The sequence below is a fragment of the Gigantopelta aegis genome, chromosome 6 (genome assembly GCF_016097555.1).
Source record: "Gigantopelta aegis isolate Gae_Host chromosome 6, Gae_host_genome, whole genome shotgun sequence".
Lineage (NCBI taxonomy): Eukaryota > Metazoa > Mollusca > Gastropoda > Neomphalida > Peltospiridae > Gigantopelta > Gigantopelta aegis.
In genome coordinates, this window is record NC_054704.1 from 100,413,677 (window position 1) to 100,435,054 (window position 21,378).

At 38.5% G+C, this 21,378-nt stretch overlaps 1 protein-coding gene across 1 annotated transcript in view; it reads left to right on the forward strand.

Annotated features, from left to right (window-relative positions):
• The window catches only part of LOC121374827 (gem-associated protein 5-like), a 174,101-nt gene extending 154,030 nt beyond the window's left edge, over positions 1 to 20,071 (forward strand). Inside the window, exons 21-27 of the mRNA XM_041501938.1 lie at positions 3,800 to 3,919; positions 7,213 to 7,423; positions 8,441 to 8,579; positions 9,000 to 9,202; positions 13,126 to 13,288; positions 14,547 to 16,180; positions 18,821 to 20,071. Coding sequence (XP_041357872.1) covers positions 3,800 to 3,919; positions 7,213 to 7,423; positions 8,441 to 8,579; positions 9,000 to 9,202; positions 13,126 to 13,288; positions 14,547 to 16,180; positions 18,821 to 19,003 — 2,653 coding nt within the window. The 3' untranslated portion in view covers positions 19,004 to 20,071. The remainder of the gene's footprint in view (positions 1 to 3,799; positions 3,920 to 7,212; positions 7,424 to 8,440; positions 8,580 to 8,999; positions 9,203 to 13,125; positions 13,289 to 14,546; positions 16,181 to 18,820) is intronic.
• Positions 20,072 to 21,378: the final 1,307 nt, after the last annotated feature.

Consider the following 21,378-nt stretch of genomic DNA (forward strand, 5'->3'; position numbering starts at 1 on the left):
TACCCCTCTACATGGGCTGTGTGTTTGTATGTATAATACTGTATTGTACAACTCATGTATACCCCTCTACATGGGCTGTGTGTTTGTGTGTATGATACTGTATTGAACAACTCATGTATACCCCTCTACATGGGCTGTGTGTTTGTATGTATGATACTGCATTGAACAACTCGTGTATACCCCTCTACATGGGCTGTGTGTTTATATGTATGATACTGTATTGGACAACTCATGTATACCCCTCTACATGGGCTGTGTGTTTGTGTGTATGATACTGTATTGGACAACTCATGTATACCCCTCTACATGGGCTGTGTGTTTGTATGTATGATACTGTATAGAACAACTCATGTATACCCCTCTACATGGGCTGTGTGTTGGTACAACTGATGTATACCCCTCTACACGGGCTGTGTGTTTATATGTATGATACTGTATTGGACAACTCATGTATACCCCTCTACATGGGCTGTGTGTTTGTGTGTATGATACTGTATTGGACAACTCATGTATACCCCTCTACATGGGCTGTGTGTTTGTATGTATGATACTGTATAGAACAACTCATGTATACCCCTCTACATGGGCTGTGTGTTGGTATGTATGATACTGTACTGAACAACTCATGTATACCCCTCTACATGGGCTGTGTGTTTGTACAACTCATGTATACCCCTCTACATGGCTGTGTGTTTGTATGTATAATACTGTATTGTACAACTCATGTATACCCCTCTACATGGGCTGTGTGTTTGTGTGTATGATACTGTATTGAACAACTCATGTATACCCCTCTACATGGGCTGTGTGTTTGTACAACTCATGTATACCCCTCTACATGGACTGTGTGTTTGTACAACTCATGTATACCCCTCTACATGGACTGTGTGTTTGTACAACTCATGTATACCCCTCTACATGGGCTGTGTGTTTGTACAACTCATGTATACCCCTCTACATGGGCTGTGTGTTTGTACAACTCATGTATACGCCTCTACATGGGCTGTGTATTTGTATTTGAGGGACTGGAAAAATAAAGTTTAAAACAAATGTATATATATACATGTATATATAAATATAACATATATAAAAAATTATCGATGTGTAATGGTACAAATTGGATGAAATCGGAGGGGACTAAGTTTCATCTCCATTCATCTGTGGGGTGGGACGTAGCCCAGTAGTAAAGTGCTCGCTTGGTGCACAGTCTTTGGGATCGATCCCTATTGATGGGCCCATTTAGCTATCTCTCATTCCAGCCAGTGCTCCACGACTGGTATATCAAAGGCTGTGGTATATGCTGTCCCATCTGTAGGATGGTGCATTTAAAAGATCTTTTGCTACTAATGAAATCTTTTTAGCATTTTTAGGCCATGGTATGTGCTATCCTATCTGTGGGATGGTGTATATAAAAGATCCCTTGCTGCTAATGGAAAAATATAACAGGTTTCCTCTCTGAGACCGTATGTCAAAATGACCACGTGTTTGACATCAATAGCTGATGATTAATGAATAAATATGCTTTAATGGTATCGTTAAACAAAACCAACGTTTTTATCAATATGTAACTGTCACATATTGGATAAGATTGCATAGTTTAGCAAAGTGATTTTGTAATAAATTTGTGATTGCTGACAGTTGTTCAGTTGTTCAAAGCATAGCTAAATTAACTTTGTGTTAATATTTTCCTTTTAATAATTTTTTTTGCACAAAAGCAAAATAAAGTTTAGATGTCATTCTGAATGGATTATGTTTTGTTTGTTGTGAATTGAGTTTCACAGTTCTGTTTTCAGTTATTTAAAAAGATGCTTTAATGCTACTGATTTCAAACGCGACAACTTAAAACAGAGAAACCCCTATAAACTGGACACTCATGAAACCAAGTAAAAAGTCAAGTTTTAAGTGTTACCCAGTTTAGAGAAGTTAGTTTTTGTACTAATATTTAGAAAGGGATCATGAAAAGTGTAATTTTTTTAGAGAGAATTCTAGTTTATAGAGGGTCTGGTTTTGAGGGGTTTAACTGTATACACTCATGTCACCTTAGTCTGCGCGGCACAAAAGTCTGCGCACGTTAATGACGTTACATTACGTCTCGAAACAAGTGTCGGGGTATGTTTGTAAACAAACAAACAATGTTAATTTAATTCACAAAACCATTGTTAAAACAACACATCTTGATTGTGAATATATGTATAAAACTGGTCGATAACACTTTTATTGAAAAAAACTGAATTAATGCACTAAAAGTATACATAATACTGTTGGCAGCCTCGATCAACATGTTTTTCTATCACCTGTCAACACGTGTCTGTCAACGTTGTAATGATCAACCTTCAACCTTGCATATCAACTTATATAAATTTACATAGAAGCTTCAATACATACCTTATTGTAATTTATGAATCCATAAATCAAATGAATGTCTTATTTAATCTGTTAACGTAAACATTCAAGCATACTTTGAATTTCCCTCCGAGTGACACAATGCAAAATGGCTGCACACAGACTTTGAAGATTGCACTTACAGCATGGCCTATTTTAGCTATAGTCTATTTCAAAATTATCATTGATTGTCCTATATGTCTAACGAACACTATTTGTGCTCATTTACACAGTTAATAACAGACAATTTTTGTTGAATAATGATCAAATATGTTTACATTGGCTTTTTTTTATATTGTAATTTTGTGTTGTCCAAACTAAGGAGCATGGAACACCATTTATATTTATCTCATTTGCACAATCTAAATGTTTCTGAAACAGACTATAACAGGAAGTGTTTGTTATTTAGAACTTATAAAAAGGCGGATCCATTGTTTGTTGCTGTTTTATGTAAACATTAGCGACAGAAGTGGTTGTTTTAATGTTTGCTGCGCAGACTTATGTGCCGTCATGCAGGCCAGTAAATGCAGGGGGGTCCCACTAAAAATGCGCTCATTACTTGAGTTTAAAAAACATTAAAATTAAAATAACTTTAGTTGTAATATGTTTATTGTTCCATTGTACTGTGGCAGTGAAATAAATATTTTTAAAGAAATATTTTAACTTTAAAATATAACACAAATGCTTAGGTGCGCAGACTTAGGTGCCACCAGTGTATAGGTTGAAAACCACATAACTCGGGAAGTCTATATTAGTGGCGTAGGAAGGTGCCAAAAAGTGGGGGTGCACACTTTTATATTTACACACTTTTACACTGTTATAATGCAAATATAAAGCAAAATATCTGAAAAGTGGGGGGCACATGCCCCCTGCCCCCCCCCACCACCACCACCACCACCACCACCACCCCACACTTTCTACGCCAGTGTATATTTATTATTTTATAAATTTCAATTTATTGCAATCAAGTTGCATAAAAACAATATTTATGGATCTAAATGAATCTCTTGGGGAAAGTTAAGATCTAATATTGTTTAATGTTTTTTCAGTAAATCATAGTTTAATGTTTAATTAGAGCTGTAGTGAAAACTTGGGCAATATAAATTGGAAATGTTTGTGGTTATTTCATAGCCGATGTATTTTTTGTGCTGGAGTGTTGTTAAACATTCATTACCATAGTTTGACACCCAATAGCCAATGTATTTTTTGTGCTGGAGTGTTGTTAAACATTCATTACCATAGTTTGACACCCAATAGCCGATGTATTTTTTGTGCTGGAGTGTCGTTAAACATTCATGACCATAGTTTGACACCCAATAGCCAATGTATTTTTTGTGCTGGGGTGTCATTAAACATCCGTTACTTCATTCATTCTTTTATGTGACAGAAGGTTAAGAATATTTAATTTCTTTCACAGAGAAGCTGTTGCCCTGGCTAAAATCCGGTTGTCTCCCTTGGACCCTGTGTTGGAGGATCTGTACATTGACTGGTCTCAGCAGCTCCTGAAAGACGGAAACTATGAACAGGCAGCTAAATGGTAAATCACAATACAGTATACATACATTAGGTATTACAAAGTTTGACGTCACTTTGCGCTGCATATCTGCCACCAGCTTAAATGACTCGCTTTTCAACACACATATTACAGCTTCCCAATGAAATACAGTGATATTAAATAGATGTACATACACAGCGTTTTATCGTCTTTCCAACAGATATAAATATTTAATTTGTAATTCGGTTAAAACTACACCAATAACGATTTTCAAGAGAGCTCTGTCAATGACGTCGCGTAACAAGTATGACGTCGCGGCCATTTTTACACCTGATAGGGTCACATGATAATTTTGTCTTAACGCGGCGTCTGACGTCAATGGCTTCTTTTAGAAGTGTTTTGAGGGATTTAAGACGTGGCTCATTATAGAGAAAGGTCGATTTTGTCACTGATAACGAAATGTGATATTTTAAATGTACTTTGAAAAACACTGAACTTCAAGTGGATTTTGAATATATTTCTATACTTCGGCACATCGAGTTCACATATTCAGTTGTTAAATTGAACCTATTTCTATGTTTTCTTTGAAGTTTCAAGTCATTTCACCCTAGCGCATTTGAGCGCAAGGTGTCCTTACTGGGGTTGTCTCAGCAGTCATGGCGGCAGCCATTTTATCAATCCCATAATGCATCGCTTCAAGGTGGCACTGCCTAGTGTGTTACATGTGTTTCAGTTTTTAAAAATAAATATTAGGGCCTAAGTTGCTGAAATTGTGTTTTTGTTATAACTGACCATGTGTCAAATATCGGAGGTGAATCTAGCCCAAATACATTATGGCTAATGAGCTCTCGCCCACAATTACATTGTTTTGGTTGTTTCTTGCATGGAAATTGTCTTCCTTTTTTTAAAGCTGCAATCTCGCCTCACATTAATTAGCGTAACTTCATAGAAACACTCCTATAGTTTTTATAAAGAATTGCGTGTGACAGTAACACAATTTTAATAGTTAAATAATTTTAAAAAATATATTTTAGGTAATATTCCGATCAGCACACAGTACCCTCCCCCACATGTACACATGATAGTAAGCATAACTGGCAGGCAAATCAAAATAAATAACCATAAATAAAACAAAAACAAATAGCCCAATCCACCACCACCCCAAAACCACCCCAGTAACAACACCAACACCAACACCAACCCCACTCCAAAATAAAATACAAAATACTCCTCCCCATCGGCAAACACACACACACGCTCCCTCTCCCCCCCCCCCCCCCCCCGCCCAAAAAACAACAAGAACAAAAAAAACATATAACCCAGACGAACACGCACATTTTTTCTATCTATATATACAGTGGCATGCAATAATCACATTTGCATTATTATTATTATTATTATTATTATCAACACCTCCCCCACCAAACCACCACCCTCAAAAAAGAAGACACGTCACTCACCCTTTTTTTTAAAAATGATGATAATACAAATGTGATTAATGATGGTGAAAATATTTCGAAAAAAAACGAGTTGTTGGGGGGGGTATTTTTCAGCCTTTTTTTTTTTTTTCAAATGTATTTTTTGTTACTCAACTTAAATCAAGAACTCCCCCACCAAAAAAACACAAAACAAACCCCACCACCACCACCCCCAAAAGACCCGTCACCCCATCTCCCCCACCACCAACTTTATTTTTCTTCAAAATATTTTCACTATCATTAAATAGACTGTTTTACCCTATTGTATTACAATGGACTAGTCCCTGCCACTAGCTTTCGTCACGTGCTCATTCAATTGCCCATGTGCACTGCCTTTATTTTTTTTTATGTAACATTGTTTCACTATTTATGCATAACAGAAGTTGGAAATGAATGGGGTATCGTTGCATTGGCCTGATAGGCTAACTAAATATATTCAGTTGTGAAAACAACGTTGCTTTGTATTGCTTATTTTCCGATTTTACGTTTATAACGACGTTAGGGTTAATGGTTACATTGTAACATTATAATGGTATATATTACCATTTTCCAGTGGCTTCAAGAACACTATTACATATTCCAGAATAATATTTGGCGTGTTTCAGATCAATTTTAAAGTGAAATATGCACATGGTGATTAGTAGTTAAGTTTAACCGGCAAGTTTAGAAAAGCGATTCAAATGTGGCAGACATATTTCACAGCACGCCAAACTTCAAAGGGCTATAACTTTCTAACCACTAAATATTTTTCCGTCCGGTTTTCATTAATTTACATTTTTTGGTACATATTTTTGCTTGAAATAAAAACTTTGACCACATATTTATTTATTTATTTTTCGTTGTTCTACCTACATACATGTCACTACAGTTCTGTTACAGGGCTCAGACTTAAGAATTGGTCTCACACGGCAATTTTTAGTAATGAATTGCCATGTGTAAAACAGCCCACTGACAGCAGTTTGTTAAAGATTATTTAGTAATGAATTGCCATGTGTAAAACAGCCCACTGACAGCAGTTTGTTAAAGATTATTTAGTAATGAATTGCCATGTGTAAAACAGCCAACTGACAGCAGTTTGTTAAAGATTATTTTGTAATGAATTGCCATGGGTAAAACAGCCCACTGACAGCAGTTTGTTAAAGATTATTTAGTAATGAATTGCCATGTGTAAAACAGCCCACTGACAGCAATTTGTTAAAGATTATTTTGTAATGAATTGCCATGGGTAAAACAGCCCACTGACAGCAGTTTGTTAAAGATTATTTTGTAATGAATTGCCATGGGTAAAACAGCCCACTGACAGCAGTTTGTTAAAGATTATTTAGTAATGAATTGCCATGTGTAAAACAGCCCACTGACAGCAATTTGTTAAAGATTATTTTGTAATGAATTGCCATGGGTAAAACAGCCAACTGACAGCAATTTGTTAAAAAAGATTATTTTGCTGTATGTAGACATATTTCAAATGTGAAAATGTTAAATATTGACATATTATGTACACCAAGTGTATACATTTTTGCCATTCTTGAGGAGCTTTACCAACAGCACAAAAGTGCCATCGGTGATGATCTCTACCTACGTCAATTTATATCTCAATGACGTCTGTGCTGTCGTATAGTTTGAGCCCTGTTGTTATCAGAGTGGAAGTTTAAAGTATTATGGTGTCAGTGTGTGAACTGTCAGTGGATGTATGCTTGGGACTAAATAGTACCCTGAACTTAATATGTCTGACTGTATGCAGTGAACAGGTCTTCATTTAATATCTCACCCATCAACTTTCATTTCATCTTGTTTGTCTTACTTATACATTATATGCAGTGAACAGTAACAGTATATGATGAGCTGTTTTCTCCACAGTTACCTGGCCATGAAGAATGTGTTGGATGCCGCGAAGCTCCTCTCCCGCCGCTCCGACCAGCCCACCCTGAAGACCGCCACTCACATGACGCTGCTGGCCAATGAGAAACAGCAGGGATTCCATTACGCTCAGAAGGTTGTGCATCAGCACATGGTGAAAAACGAGTGGAAAGAGGCGTACAGGTTCTTGAGGGAAAACGAAGTGCTAAAGGTAAACCACCAGATTAAATCATATTTACCTGCAGACCCAGTGAGAGTTTTTCTTCTTATCTCGGCCTGTGTGCCACAGCTGGTATATCAAAGGCTTTGGTATATTCTCAGCTTATATGCCATGACTGGTATATCACAGGTGTTGGTATGTGCTACCTTGTCTGTTGGAAAGTACATATAAAAGGTCCCTTGCTGCTAAGGGGAAAATGTAGCAGGTTTCCTCAGAAGACTACAGATGTGTGTCAGAATGATCAAATGTGTGACATTCAACAACTGATGATTAATTATTAATTTAATGAATGTGCTCTAGTGGTGGTGGTGGTCAAACATCAAAAGTTTCTTTTATTTGAGTTACTGATCCTACTTTCCCAAGTACACATCTTTTCATTCTATAAAAAAAAAGCTTTTTTTTTGGTATGTTTTCACTATGATCATTAGTTAATTAAAAACGCGTTTTGGTTTTGTTGGGGTTTTTCGGCTTTCAGCTTTTGATTCCATTTGTCAGTATGCATCAATGATGATGAAGGATACATGTTTTTTGTGGAGGGTTTTTTTTTGGGGGGGGGGGGGGGGGGTGGTGGCATTGTAAAATGCAAGATGTGACATTCCGGACAGTGATGGCATAACATTTTCCATTAAGTTCTAGATCAATGAAACTTGGTTTGTAGTAGCACCTGTGGATGTTCATCACAGTGCACTGGAAACATATATGGTAGACAGGACATTTAATTCCACAGAAATCTTGTTTTGTTTTTTGTTTGTGTTTTCATGGATTAAGCTTGGTTTCACGTTTTATGTATGTGTGTTCACTGTGATCATGGATTAAGCTTGGTTTCACGTTTTATGTATGTGTGTTCACTGTGATCATGGATTAAGCTTGGTTTCACGTTTTATGTATGTGTGTTCACTGTTTTCATGGATTAAGCTTGGTTTCACGTTTTATGTATGTGTGTTCACTGTGATCATGGATTAAGCTTGGTTTCACGTTTTCTGTATGTTTGTTTTGTTTCACCTGCAGGTACTGATTCCATTTGTGAGTATGCACGAACTGATGATGAGGGAGGTTGAGGGGCTGACCCTGGGGATGTTCCAGGAGGTGGACCCGGCGTGTTACACAGACTGGGGAGACTTACCTGATGGGAAGGCCATCATACCAGGTACTCACACAGCATATACAAACACTGATATGTACTAAATAAAATGTATTTGATATATTATTTTGTGGTTGATAAGTCTAAACAAAATTAAATGCTCAAGGCCTTTTTTAAAAATTGTTACAAACTACAAAGAGCTAAGTAATATCCATCTTTTTTTTCCTTTTCTTGTATTTAATTTGTAACCTTTTTTTTTTAATTCTTAAGGCTGAGAATTTAAATGAGAGTGTTTTCAACTATGTCCTACTTAAGTTTATTACCTGAAAAGATGTTATATTGACAGCAAAGTCAGGATGATTAATCCCTTTATGAAAACATTTTGATTATGAAGTTATTACTAGAAATTTCTGTTCATAACATCATGAAACTCAAATGAAATGACCAACAATTAATTCTGTTAATTAAAACTGAACTATCTTTCAGACTTCATTCTAGACGACTCTGATTTGGATCCAGTGTTACCATGGAAACTGTTCCTTAAAGGGAAGCACTCGTTTCCTCACCACGTGTTGAGGATATGGTACGGCAGTCTGGATGTTGCCATGGACACCGAGAGTCTGGGCCTGACGTACCACACCCTCTCCCAGCTGCAGTCAGCGCGACAGAGCCACGTAGACCCACAGCAGGTAGAGGAGCTTTCAAATCATACCTGGGGGTGGGGATGCATGCACAGTCTAGTGGGGGTGGGGATGCATGTTCTCTGGGATGGAGGCACAGTCTAGTTGGGGAGGGGATGCATGTTCTCTGGGATGGAGGCACAGTCTAGTGGGGGTGGGGATGCATGTTCTCTAGGATGGAGGCACAGCATAGTGGGGGTGGGGATGCATGTCCTCTAGGATGGAGGCACAGTCTAGTGGGGGTGGGCATGCATGTCCTCTAGGATGGAGGCACAGTCTAGTGGGGGAGAGCATGCATGTTCTCTAGGATGGAGGCACAGTCTAGTGGGGGAGGGGGGCACATGCTGTATTTTTATCTTTATATGGAGTAGGACTTACAAAAAAAAGAGTACATTTTTATTCTCAAGTGGGGTGCACAAGCCCCTCCACCCCCAACCCCAAAAAACTCTCCCACACACACACAGTTTCTGTTGTCTTATGAGAGAAATAATGGATAATTATACCTATGAAATTTTATCACTTAGTTTTCTTACCTTGATCAAGGAAGCAGGTTTCATCTCTTGTTTTTATGTTCCCCCATGCACAGTAGTCGGCCCTAGTTTAATAAACGGGGATGTTTCATTAAACATGCTGATGTGGATCTAGCTCAGTGAGGAGCGTGCTCGCCTTAGGTGCTTGGGTCGAAGGAACATATCCCCATGCACAGTAGTCAGCCCTAGTTTAATATACGGGGATGTTTCATTAAACATGCTGATGTGGATCTAGCTCAGTGAGGAGCATGCTCGCCTTAGGTGCTTGGGTCGAAGGAACATATCCCCATGCACAGTAGTCAGCCCTAGTTTAATATACGGGGATGTTTCATTAAACATGCTGATGTGGATCTAGCTCAGTGAGGAGCGTGCTCGCCTTAGGTGCTTGGGTCGAAGGAACATATCCCCATGCACAGTAGTCAGCCCTAGTTTAATATACGGGGATGTTTCATTAAACATGCTGATGTGGATCTAGCTCAGTGAGGAGCGTGCTCGCCTTAGGTGCTTGGGTCGAAGGAACATATCCCCTTGGTGGACCCATTTTCTGATTGGGTCTTTTCTCCCATCTCACTGGTGTATCCTGAGCTTTTGTATGGGTTTTCTCCCATCTCACTGGTGTATCCTGAGCTTTTGTATGGGTTTTCTCTCGTCTCACTGGTGTATCCTGAGCTTTTGTATGGGTTTTCTCCCGTCTCACTGGTGTATCCTGAGCTTTTGTATGGGTTTTCTCCCGTCTCACTGGTGTATCCTGAGCTTTTGTATGGGTTTTCTCCCGTCTCACTGGTGTATCCTGAGCTTTTGTATGGGTTTTCTCCCGTCTCACTGGTGTATCCTGAGCTTTTGTATGGGTTTTCTCCCGTCTCACTGGTGTATCCTGAGCTTTTGTATGGGTTTTCTCCCATCTCACTGGTGTATCCTGAGCTTTTGTATGGGTTTTCTCCCATCTCACTGGTGTTTCCTGAGCTTTTGTATGGGTTTTCTCCCATCTCACTGGTGTATCCTGAGCTTTTGTATGGGTTTTCTCCCATCTCACTGGTGTATCCTGAGCTTTTGTATGGGTTTTCCTGTCTGTAGGACAGTTTATAGAAAAGATAACAGGAAAATGTAGCAGATTTCATATGTCAGAATTACTGAATGTTTCACATACAATAGCTGATAGTGTGCTCTAGTGGTATCCTTAAACAACACAAACTATATTTACTTTGTTAAACATTCCTTTATTGGCTTTTTTTCATTATTAACATTGCTTTCTCTGTTCACATAATTTGAGCAGTCGAAGTCCTATTGTAAGTCGTAATTTTGGAAATTTTATTTAAAGTAAAGTATGGGCTTCATATTGATTGTCTTTTGAAGAAGCTCCAGTTGAAGTTCACTCATTGCTTTTCTCTCTGTTTGCAGGTCACTTTGTATTGAAACCGGTATAATAGTGTTTATTACATACCTATTCAATTTTACTATAGTGATAAAGACATTTTGAAACTGTGATACATTTATTTTGTATCGCACATATGTGCAATATGAAACAGAACTTTTAAGTGGGGAATTCCCTTTTTCTTTTTACTGCATTTAGCGCCTTTTATTTACTGACGTCATATATGATTTACAAATGACGTCACATCGTATTCGAAACATTATACAAGGCTGATGCAAAGTATGATTCTTAACGTTAAGTAAATACATAAAAGGAGTTTTGATCACAGATTAACTGCTGTTATGACGTTAAATTAAAAAAAAAAAATTGTAAAATATAAAAGAAGGTATGTAATAAATACAGAACTCGTTTATTTTGCGAAAGAACATACCACTTGACAGCTATGCTGTCTCATGGTATATATTCTTGCACAAAATAAACTCGTGCAATAAATAGGAAACGAAAACAACGTATGTGAAGTTGTGTATTTGTATCAATCCACAGAACTGTGTATTTATTTCTTTTGGGTCTTGAATGTTTTTTTCTTAATTAATGTAAGCCTCATGTTTTATTTTGTGTCATACATGTATATATGGTCTTTTGATTTGCAGAAACGTAAAAATGTAATTTATTTACTAAATGTTTTTGCCATGCATGTTACACAATTAACAAGAAAATAAATATGTTATATTGGCATAAATAGAGAAAAGAAACAAATTAGGTATAAGAAGGCCATTAAATCGATATTGCTGATTATGACCAAAGTAGTTAGCTGTGTAATTAGGTGCCAATTTTATTGACACTCGAATGGGAACAGTTAGACTGACCTTGTAAGGGTTCTTTAATTACTGTTGGATGTTGAAATAACTTCCAAGGTTTATTCTGGTAAAAGATTTTTATTAGCTGAATTTCAGTCCGACTTCATTTTCGGTCATGTTTACAGACAAAATGGAAAACATGTATCAAAAATAACTAGAGAAATTGGATGTTTTCCAAACCCCAAAACATTCAATATTAATAGGACACCTGATGAATTGTGTGCAGATATTTAGAAAACAGAAACAAATAGGCTTATATGTAAGCTTAATTATGACAAGTCCAAACAAAATGCACATTAGTTTTGGAAAATGCTTCAGTTAATTTTGTCACTAAAACATAAACGGAATATAATTATTAAATATAGTAAATAACTCACTGAAGGGTAATAAGTGTTGGTAAATGAAAAATGGAAATTGTGTACTCTCAGAGTTATGAAGAATGAAGCCTTTACAACTGTGGAATGGTCAGTGTGTATTCATACAGAAGAAACCATCTGATTCTATGTCTGTTATATTACCTGATAATTACAGTCGTGTAAAATATATAAAGTCTGCTTTGACCAGAAATATTTGGAAAAATTAAATTGTTAAATAAAGCAATTGCATTTATAATTTCTGATGGATGTCTAATTGTAGACATGTATTACTGTATGTATGGAACATCCAAATCACATAGTCACCTCGATCACTTGTTGCACAAAGGTAAGATGTGCACACATTGTTTATCATAACATATATCGGGTATATGTCTAACTGAGTGGAGTAGGACCGGTATATATTGGAGTGGGCATGGATATGATCTGTTCAATTTTCTTAGCACTTAATTTTGCAGCATTTACTGCTGAATAGATATTTTATATACAGTCAAAAAAAAAAATTGATCACAGCAACACTAACAGGAAAAAGTGATTGCACCAAATGCCTTATCCATAGTGTGAGGAAGTGTTACAGACATTCAGTCTCACCTTAGAGACATTCAGTACATGCTTAATATTTATGCAGACATTACAACAACTGTTATGACTGAAATTTATCTACAATACAAAGTGTTCCCTTATATTTTTTAGGTCAGTATATACAGACAAATATTTATTAATTAATATTTATTTTAACAGAAATGTTTAAAATGTTGACATTTAGAAGACTATAATCATGGTTTTTCCCTGGTTTCAGCTGATGACTCAAGTTTGCATGGACCTGACCCTATGCTTGGTAGCCCTGTTGCTAGGGGAGACGTCGACAGCCATCACACACCTGCTCCATATCGTGGCCTCTCTTCACAACTGTGGTCACTTCAGTCTGATGCAGGCCATCTGTCAGCTCATTCTTCCTCCTGGTGGGTACACCCGTTTCACGTTAAACCTTCGGTCTTCGGTCACTTAAGAATTAGCTGTTACTTCGTTTATGTTCTTTTTCTTTTGGGAATTAACAAAAGAAATCATCTGCAAACTATGCGAATCGGCTAAGCCGTTCACCCATAAGATTGCGGATTATTTTTTAAATTCATAATGTTAAAGAAATAACAGACAATCCTTGTAATTAAATTTGAAACATACTTACTAACAATAACATTAAAGTTCATATTTTATTTTGATTTTAATTTTAAAAAATTGGGGGGTGGGGGGTGTTCATAAATAATAGTGTTCAATAAGACAAAATACCAGTATATAAAGTGACATTATCAGATATGGTATTCCCTGACAACATTATTTTTACATTCTACAAACAAACTAACACTGCACTACATTTGTAGATTATACAAACACCATGTGGTTAGCTTTTCCAGAATAATACTTTTGAGTTATCTCCCCTTGTTCAATCATTTACAAAGCCATGTAATGTACAGATCTGAAATACTAACAAAATTAATAATACACATCTAATAAATACATTTGTAAGTTTGGATAATATCCACTGGTTTCTTGTTAAAACACTGTACATATTAATTATCAATGATAATTTTTTTAAAACTTAACATTTTTCTGGAATGCCAGATTTGACATTGTCCTTTAACTGACCGGCCTCGGTGGCATCGTGGTTAGGCCATCGGTCTACAGGCTGGTAGGTACTGGGTTCGGATCCCAGTCGAGGCATGGGATTTTTAATCCACATACTGACTCCAAACCGCAAGACTCAATGGGTAGGTGTAAACCACTTGCACCGACCAGTGATCCATAACTGGTTCAACAAAGGCTATGGTTTGTGCTATCCTGCCTGTGGGAAGCGCAAATAAAAATTCCTTGCTGCTAATCGGAAAGAGTAGCCCATGTAGTGGCAACAGCGGGTTTCCTCTCCAAATCTGTGTGGTCCTTAACCATATGTCTGACGCCATATAACCGTAAATAAAATGTGTTGAGTTCATCATTAAATAAAACATTTCTTTCTTTTGTCCTGTAACTGATCCTGTGCTTGTTTCTGTGACGACAATAATCCCCTGATTTTCAAACCCTGCCAAGTTTTTAAATTTATTCTCAAACATCATTTTCATCTGTGACTTTGTGAAGTATCAGTCAAGATTTTGTTGATTTCCATTGAGTTTAAAAGTGACTCACACCTCAACTATGATGTGTCAGTATTAACTGTTGTTCCTTCAGGTCCGAAGTACCTGCTCAAACTGCAGCAAGAGGTGACGGCAATGCGTGTGATCATCAGCATGGAGAGTAACCGCAACGTTGACGGCAGCGCTCAGCCGGTGAAGCGCTATCTGTCGGACATCAAGGACGATGGTAAGATCTCCAACACAGGTCTGCGGTGCCGGGAACTCGACTGTCTGCGCGGCTACTACTACCTCTCGGTCCTCCACTGTCTGCAGGAGAGATGCAACAACACCACCACCACCATGACGAATCACCTTCCAGAAAGAGTGGACTGCCAGATTTCTAGTGATTGTGATCGGCATACAGATACCCGGTTGGACGTTACGCAAATCACCAGCTGTAGTGCTGGTGGGAAGGCTGCTGCTTCTGATGTATCTGCTGCCAAGGATTTGAATTCTGTTGCTTGTGCTGTTAGCCAATCAAAGGCTGATGTATGTGTTGTTGACCAATCAAAATCAGATAGTTGTGTTGGTGACCAATCAAAGTTGGATGCGAGTGTAGCAGAGTCAGATTTTCAAGCTAAAGGTAAACAATCCGAGTCTACTAAAGATGTTGGTGTTTGTGATTCTAGTTCAGATTCAGGAACAAACTTGACTAGTGATAAGGCTTTTAAGTCGATAGATGAAGACTTGGATGGAAAGGCTGACTGTTCACTACAGGATGGTGTTAAACAAACAGCTAAACATCATGTTTCTAGTGGGGGTGATGCAAGTGCCTGTATTCAAGCCCATGACCAGACAAAGTTGTGTGTGGGAATAAGCCATGAGAAAACCGAGATGTTTAGTGCAGAAGTGAACTGTGACAAAACCAAAATAATGTTTGCAGAAGTGAGCCGTGACAAAATAGTGCCAATGAGCCATGACAGTGAACCGACCATTATGAACGAAACCAAGGTAACGCTTCCTAAACTGAAGGATTTAGCTAAAGGTCTGTTATGGGACATCCAGGCCAAGAAGTCGTCCTTAACGGAGACTCTTGGCTACATCCACAAAGCCATATCAAAACACTTGCTGACAGATAACACGAAGGGAACTCCTCAGTCTGTGTCTTCAGACACACCGGTAGATCTCAACCAGGGAGGAAGCACCAGCCCACCATCAACAGACATACCTTCTAATCAGAGCAGCATCACAAGTCATAATGCTCGTACCGACACCAACAAAGTGCCAAACCAAACCGACGACGACAGTGTCTTAAAATCCCACACCAATAACAACGTGATGCTGAACAGCAGCAGAGTTCCAGTAAACACATCCCTGACTAACTTCCGGCGATTCTCCGAAGGAGCAGTTCCGTTCTGCCACAGGAAGAGCAGCCTCGGTCTGTCGGAGGTGGAGATGATCGCGCTGGCCAGTGCCGAGCCGTGTCCCAAGTCGCGCAAGGTGTTGTGGGAGGATCAGCCGCGCAGGCCATGCGAGACGGTGGACTACTACAGCAGCAGCAGCAGCATACACGACGGGGGCTCGTGTGTGCTGGGGGGCAGTGCAGTGAGGTACATCAACGTGCCCGATGAGTGGTACGGGCTGCCGGTTGATGAGAAGTACTTCACGTCCTACGTCACCATGGGGCTGCTCCGCGACGAACAGGAGTACGTGACGCACGAACTCAAACGAATACCAGACTGCTCACAGGTTGGTAGCCAGGGAAACTAGTGGGTTGATTTTATTGATGGTAGGGGTGGGATGTAGCCCAGTGGTAAAGTGCTTCTCAGTTTGGTATCAATCCCTGTCAGTGGGCCCATTGGGCTATTTATCGTTCCAGTCAGTGCACCACGACTGGTACATGTATATCAAAGGCTGTGGTATGTGCTATCCTATCTGTGGGATGTAGCCTATAAAAGATCCCTTGCTACTAATGGAAAAATTTAGCGGGTTTCCATTCTGACTTAATGACAAAATTACCAAATCTTTGACATCCAATAGCTGATAATTAATAAATCAATGTGCTCTAGTGGTGTCGTGAAACAAAACAAACTAACTTTATTGATTGTTCCCAGGTTTGTAGCCATGGAAGCTGATGTGGTTTGGTTTCATTGACTGCCCACAGGTTTGTAGCCATGGAAGCTCATGTGGTTTGGTTTCATTGACCGCCCACAGGTTTGTAGCCATGGAAGCTCATGTGGTTTGGTTTCATTGACCGCCCACAGGTTTGTAGCCATGGAAGCTCATGTGGTTTGGTTTCATTGACCGCCCACAGGTTTGTAGCCATGGAAGCTCATGTGGTTTGGTTTCATTGACTGCCCACAGGTTTGTAGCCATGGAAGCTCATGTGGTTTGGTTTCATTGACTGCCCACAGGTTTGTAGCCATGGAAGCTCATGTGGTTTGGTTTCATTGACCGCCCACAGGTTTGTAGCCATGGAAGCTCATGTGGTTTGGTTTCATTGACCGCCCACAGGTTTGTAGCCATGGAAGCTCATGTGGTTTGGTTTCATTGACCGCCCACAGGTTTGTAGCCATGGAAGCTCATGTGGTTTGGTTTCATTGACCGCCCCACAGGTTTGTAGCCATGGAAGCTCATGTGGTTTGGTTTCATTGACCGCCCCACAGGTTTGTAGCCATGGAAGCTCATGTGGTTTGGTTTCATTGACTGCCCACAGGTTTGTAGCCATGGAAGCTCATGTGGTTTGGTTTCATTGACGGCCCACAGGTTTGTAGCCATGGAAGCTCATGTGGTTTGGTTTCATTGACTGCCCACAGGTTTGTAGCCATGGAAGCTCATGTGGTTTGGTTTCATTGACCGCCCACAGGTTTGTAGCCATGGAAGCTCATGTGGTTTGGTTTCATTGACCGCCCCACAGGTTTGTAGCCATGGAAGCTCATGTGGTTTGGTTTCATTGACTGCCCACAGGTTTGTAGCCATGGAAGCTCATGTGGTTTGGTTTCATTGACGGCCCACAGGTTTGTAGCCATGGAAGCTCATGTGGTTTGGTTTCATTGACTGCCCACAAGTTTGTAGCCTTGGAATCTAGAGTGGTTTGGTTTCATTGACTGCCCACAGGTTTGTAGCCTTGGAATTACAGTGGTTTGGTTTCATTGACTGCCCATAGGTTTGTAGCCATGGAAGCTCATGTGGTTTGGTTTCATTGACTGCCCACAGGTTTGTAGCCTTGGAATTACAGTGGTTTGGTTTCATTGACTGCCCACAGGTTTGTAGCCTTGGAATTACAGTGGTTTGGTTTCATTGACTGCCCACAGGTTTGTAGCCATGGAAGCTCATGTGGTTTGGTTTCATTGACGGCCCACAGGTTTGTAGCCATGGAAGCTCATGTGGTTTGGTTTCATTGACTGCCCACAAGTTTGTAGCCTTGGAATCTAGAGTGGTTTGGTTTCATTGACTGCCCACAGGTTTGTAGCCTTGGAATTACAGTGGTTTGGTTTCATTGACTGCCCATAGGTTTGTAGCCTTGGAATTACAGTGGTTTGGTTTCATTGACTGCCCACAGGTTTGTAGCCTTTGAATTACAGTGGTTTGATTTCATTGACTACCCACAGGTTTGTAGCCTTGGAATCCAGAGTGGTTTGGTTTCATTAACTGCCCACAGGTTTGTAGCCTTGGAATTAGAGTGGTTTGGTTTCATTGATAAGCCAGCGGTTTGGTACTGATTTTAACTTTGTTTTTAAACTATGAACTTTTAAACCCATTTAGCTGTATCAAAAGGAAGATTTAACTAATAAATACAACTTTATGGTAATTATTAATGTTGTTTTTTAAACTTTCATTTATTTCAAGACTTTTGGGGGAAAACAATGTTATGGGTTCAAAATTTAAATCTTAATAATGGCTGAATGCCAATACATCCATTCCGTTTTGACTATATTTGTCAGCAGCATATTGTGATAAATCTTGCCTGAGGTGGTATAGGTCGTAGGATCAATTCCTCTCAGTGTACAGGTACTTGGCAAAGTAACCATTAATTCTTTGTGTTTTTATGGTTTGATGATTTGGCGAGGGATCTAGCTCAGTGGGTAGAGTGCTCGCCTGAGGTGCTTGGGTCACAGGATTGAACCATCTCCGCACACCCATTGTTTGTTGTTGGGGATTTTTACATCCTAGCCATGACTGGGATATACCAAAGGCTACGGTATGCACTGTCATGTCTGTAGAAAATATATATATAAGATCCTTGCTATTAATGAAAAATTGTAGCAGGTTTCCTCAAAAGTCTATGTGTCAGAATTAAGAACTGTTTGACATCCCAGTAACCAATGATTAATGAATCCATGTGCTCTAGTTTAAAGAAAACCAATGTTTAACTGTTTGATAATTCAGGTGCCTTTCCCGAACCCCCTGGACAGTGCGTGGCTGTTGTTGAAGCTGTGTAGTCAGAGCGGGGACCTGAGGGAGGAAGACCGGGCGGCGTTCACCCATGACGTGGTGCTGTGGGCACTGCACTTCGCCATGACGCGGAGACAGAGGGAGGAACTCGACACACTCATCAAAACAACACCCTGAGTAAAACATGGAAATATCCATACGGGGAGGGGGGGGGGGGACAAAAAACTTAAATGTTAAAACACAAAGATTGAATATTTGTTATTTAAAATGATCAAACCAATTAAAAGTGATTGACAATAACAGGAAAATAGACAACAGTATGGAATTATTCAGAAAAGAAAACGAAACTCATTTTTAATGTTAGAACATAAAGCAGAATATGTGTTGTAAACTGTAAGGAACATTTTGTTTTCAAAATCTTGATTAGCAATATTTCTAGTCAATCAAAAATTTATTAGCAGCTACTGTTTAATGTTACAAAATTGTGTAGTGATTCCTGAAACTTGTGTTGGTGAATTGCGACATGATACTGAACAAAATGTTTCCTGAAGTAATCAAATTAAGTGATTGACTAACACAATATGGTTGAATATGTTCTCATTAAAACAACACTCTGACTGGAACAGCCAAAACAGACAACAGGGTGGAAACAGCCAGACAAGAAAACAAAATCTTGTTTAAATGTTAGAAAGTAAAGACAGAATATTTGTTATAAGCTGATCAAATCACATGATTAAAAGAAAAACAAACAATAGCAGAGAAAATTAAATATCCAAACATTTTTCTAAGATATAATTATGTGTAGACAAAAAAACCCAAAGAAACGTCAGTGCTCAATAAAAACTATTGCTGTTTGTTGCAAGCATAACTTTTGGTTGTAATTTTGTGTTAATTTGTTACAAAAGCTACTGGTTTAAAATTGATGTAGGCAAGCTCAAAATTGCTGTAGGTAAGCTTTTTACCTATGGCAAAGACTTCAAAATTGTCATAGGTAATAAACTTGTTACGTTCAATCCCTGAAATAGTGATAAACATTAGAATATCCAGATGGATGTTTAAGCCACATGTTCAAAACAGGAAAACAATTAAATTTGAAAGTTAAATATCCAGACAGGCAAAATATGTTTGAGTACTCCGACAGTTATGCTGAACATAAAATAGAGTACATGTGACTGGCACCAGGTCTTTACAGTTATAGACAAGTTTATTCTAAATATTGAATTTTGATAAAGCAAATACTCTACCCAAAAGCTAGAGTTCATTTGTCTGACTGGCACCATGGTGAGGCCTTCTTTACAGTTAGTAGACACATGGTTTATTGGGCTAGAATTAGTAAGACAGACATTGAATTTTGAGAAAGTAAAATACTGGTGAGGCCTTAAAAGCTAGATGCTCTGTTCATTTGTCTGTAATACTTTTTTATAGAATTAGTAAGACAGACATGGTGAGGCCTTATTGGGCTAGAATTAGTAAGACAGACATGGTGAGGCCTTATTGGGCTAGAATTAGTAAGACAGACATGGTGAGGCCTTATTGGGCTAGAATTAGTAAGACAGACATGGTGAGGCCTTATTGGGCTAGAATTAGTAAGACAGACATGGTGAGGCCTTATTGGGCTAGAATAGTACCTTTAAAAGATAAAGACAAGTAAGTTTTATTTTTGTTATTAAAAGTAAAACATTTCTTCATAAGTTGGGTAAGGTATAGGGTTACCCTTCAAGTAAATGAATTTGGTGATAAATAAGGACTTCCTAAAGAGATTTTGATTTGAATTTTAAACACAGGTTTGTGTTGCTTACATGAATGTTTTAAATTATCAGCTTTATGTAAATTGAACATTAAATTATAAATATAGTGAACTCTATTGAAAACACATCGCCCAATGTTCAGTTGTTATTGCTGTTGCATGAGGTTGCTACAAAGCACACAGTAGCCCTAACCCTTGTATACAATTTTGGGATGCTTATTGGCTACCAGAAATACATCTAGTTATACAAAGTCAGTTACTAGTATATATTATTGTTTTCTTTACATATCCTTATTAGGAAACCATTAGTCCCATAATTCCCTCATTCTGTCTTCTGTGCTATATTTCTTTCAAAAGCATTACCAAAAGGACCCTTGTGGAGGAAATTTTAAACAGAATATTCAAAATGTAAAATTTTTCAAAGGCAAAAAACATAGCAACATTGGATTATGAAATATAAACATTATGTTGGTTTTATAGAACCCTAATTCGAGACTAATTGTAACAAATTATTTTAAAATTTGTGGGGTGGGTGGGGGGCGTAAAGATGAGTTGCTCCTTATTACAACTACAAACCAGCCTCGGGCGTTTTCACAGGAGTTTGTTATAAAATTAGAAAACAATTCCCATCATTTTGTTTAATTTTTAGCTGGCAACTGGCTAATTTGTCATCTTCTTTTGCCATCTTGGCAACTTACATTTTCCATCATTTATTATTATTGTGTTTTTTGTTTTGTTTTTCAAATCTTACATTTTCAATATTAGTTTTAGTCCTGACGATATGCAGTCAACATTAACTATGTTA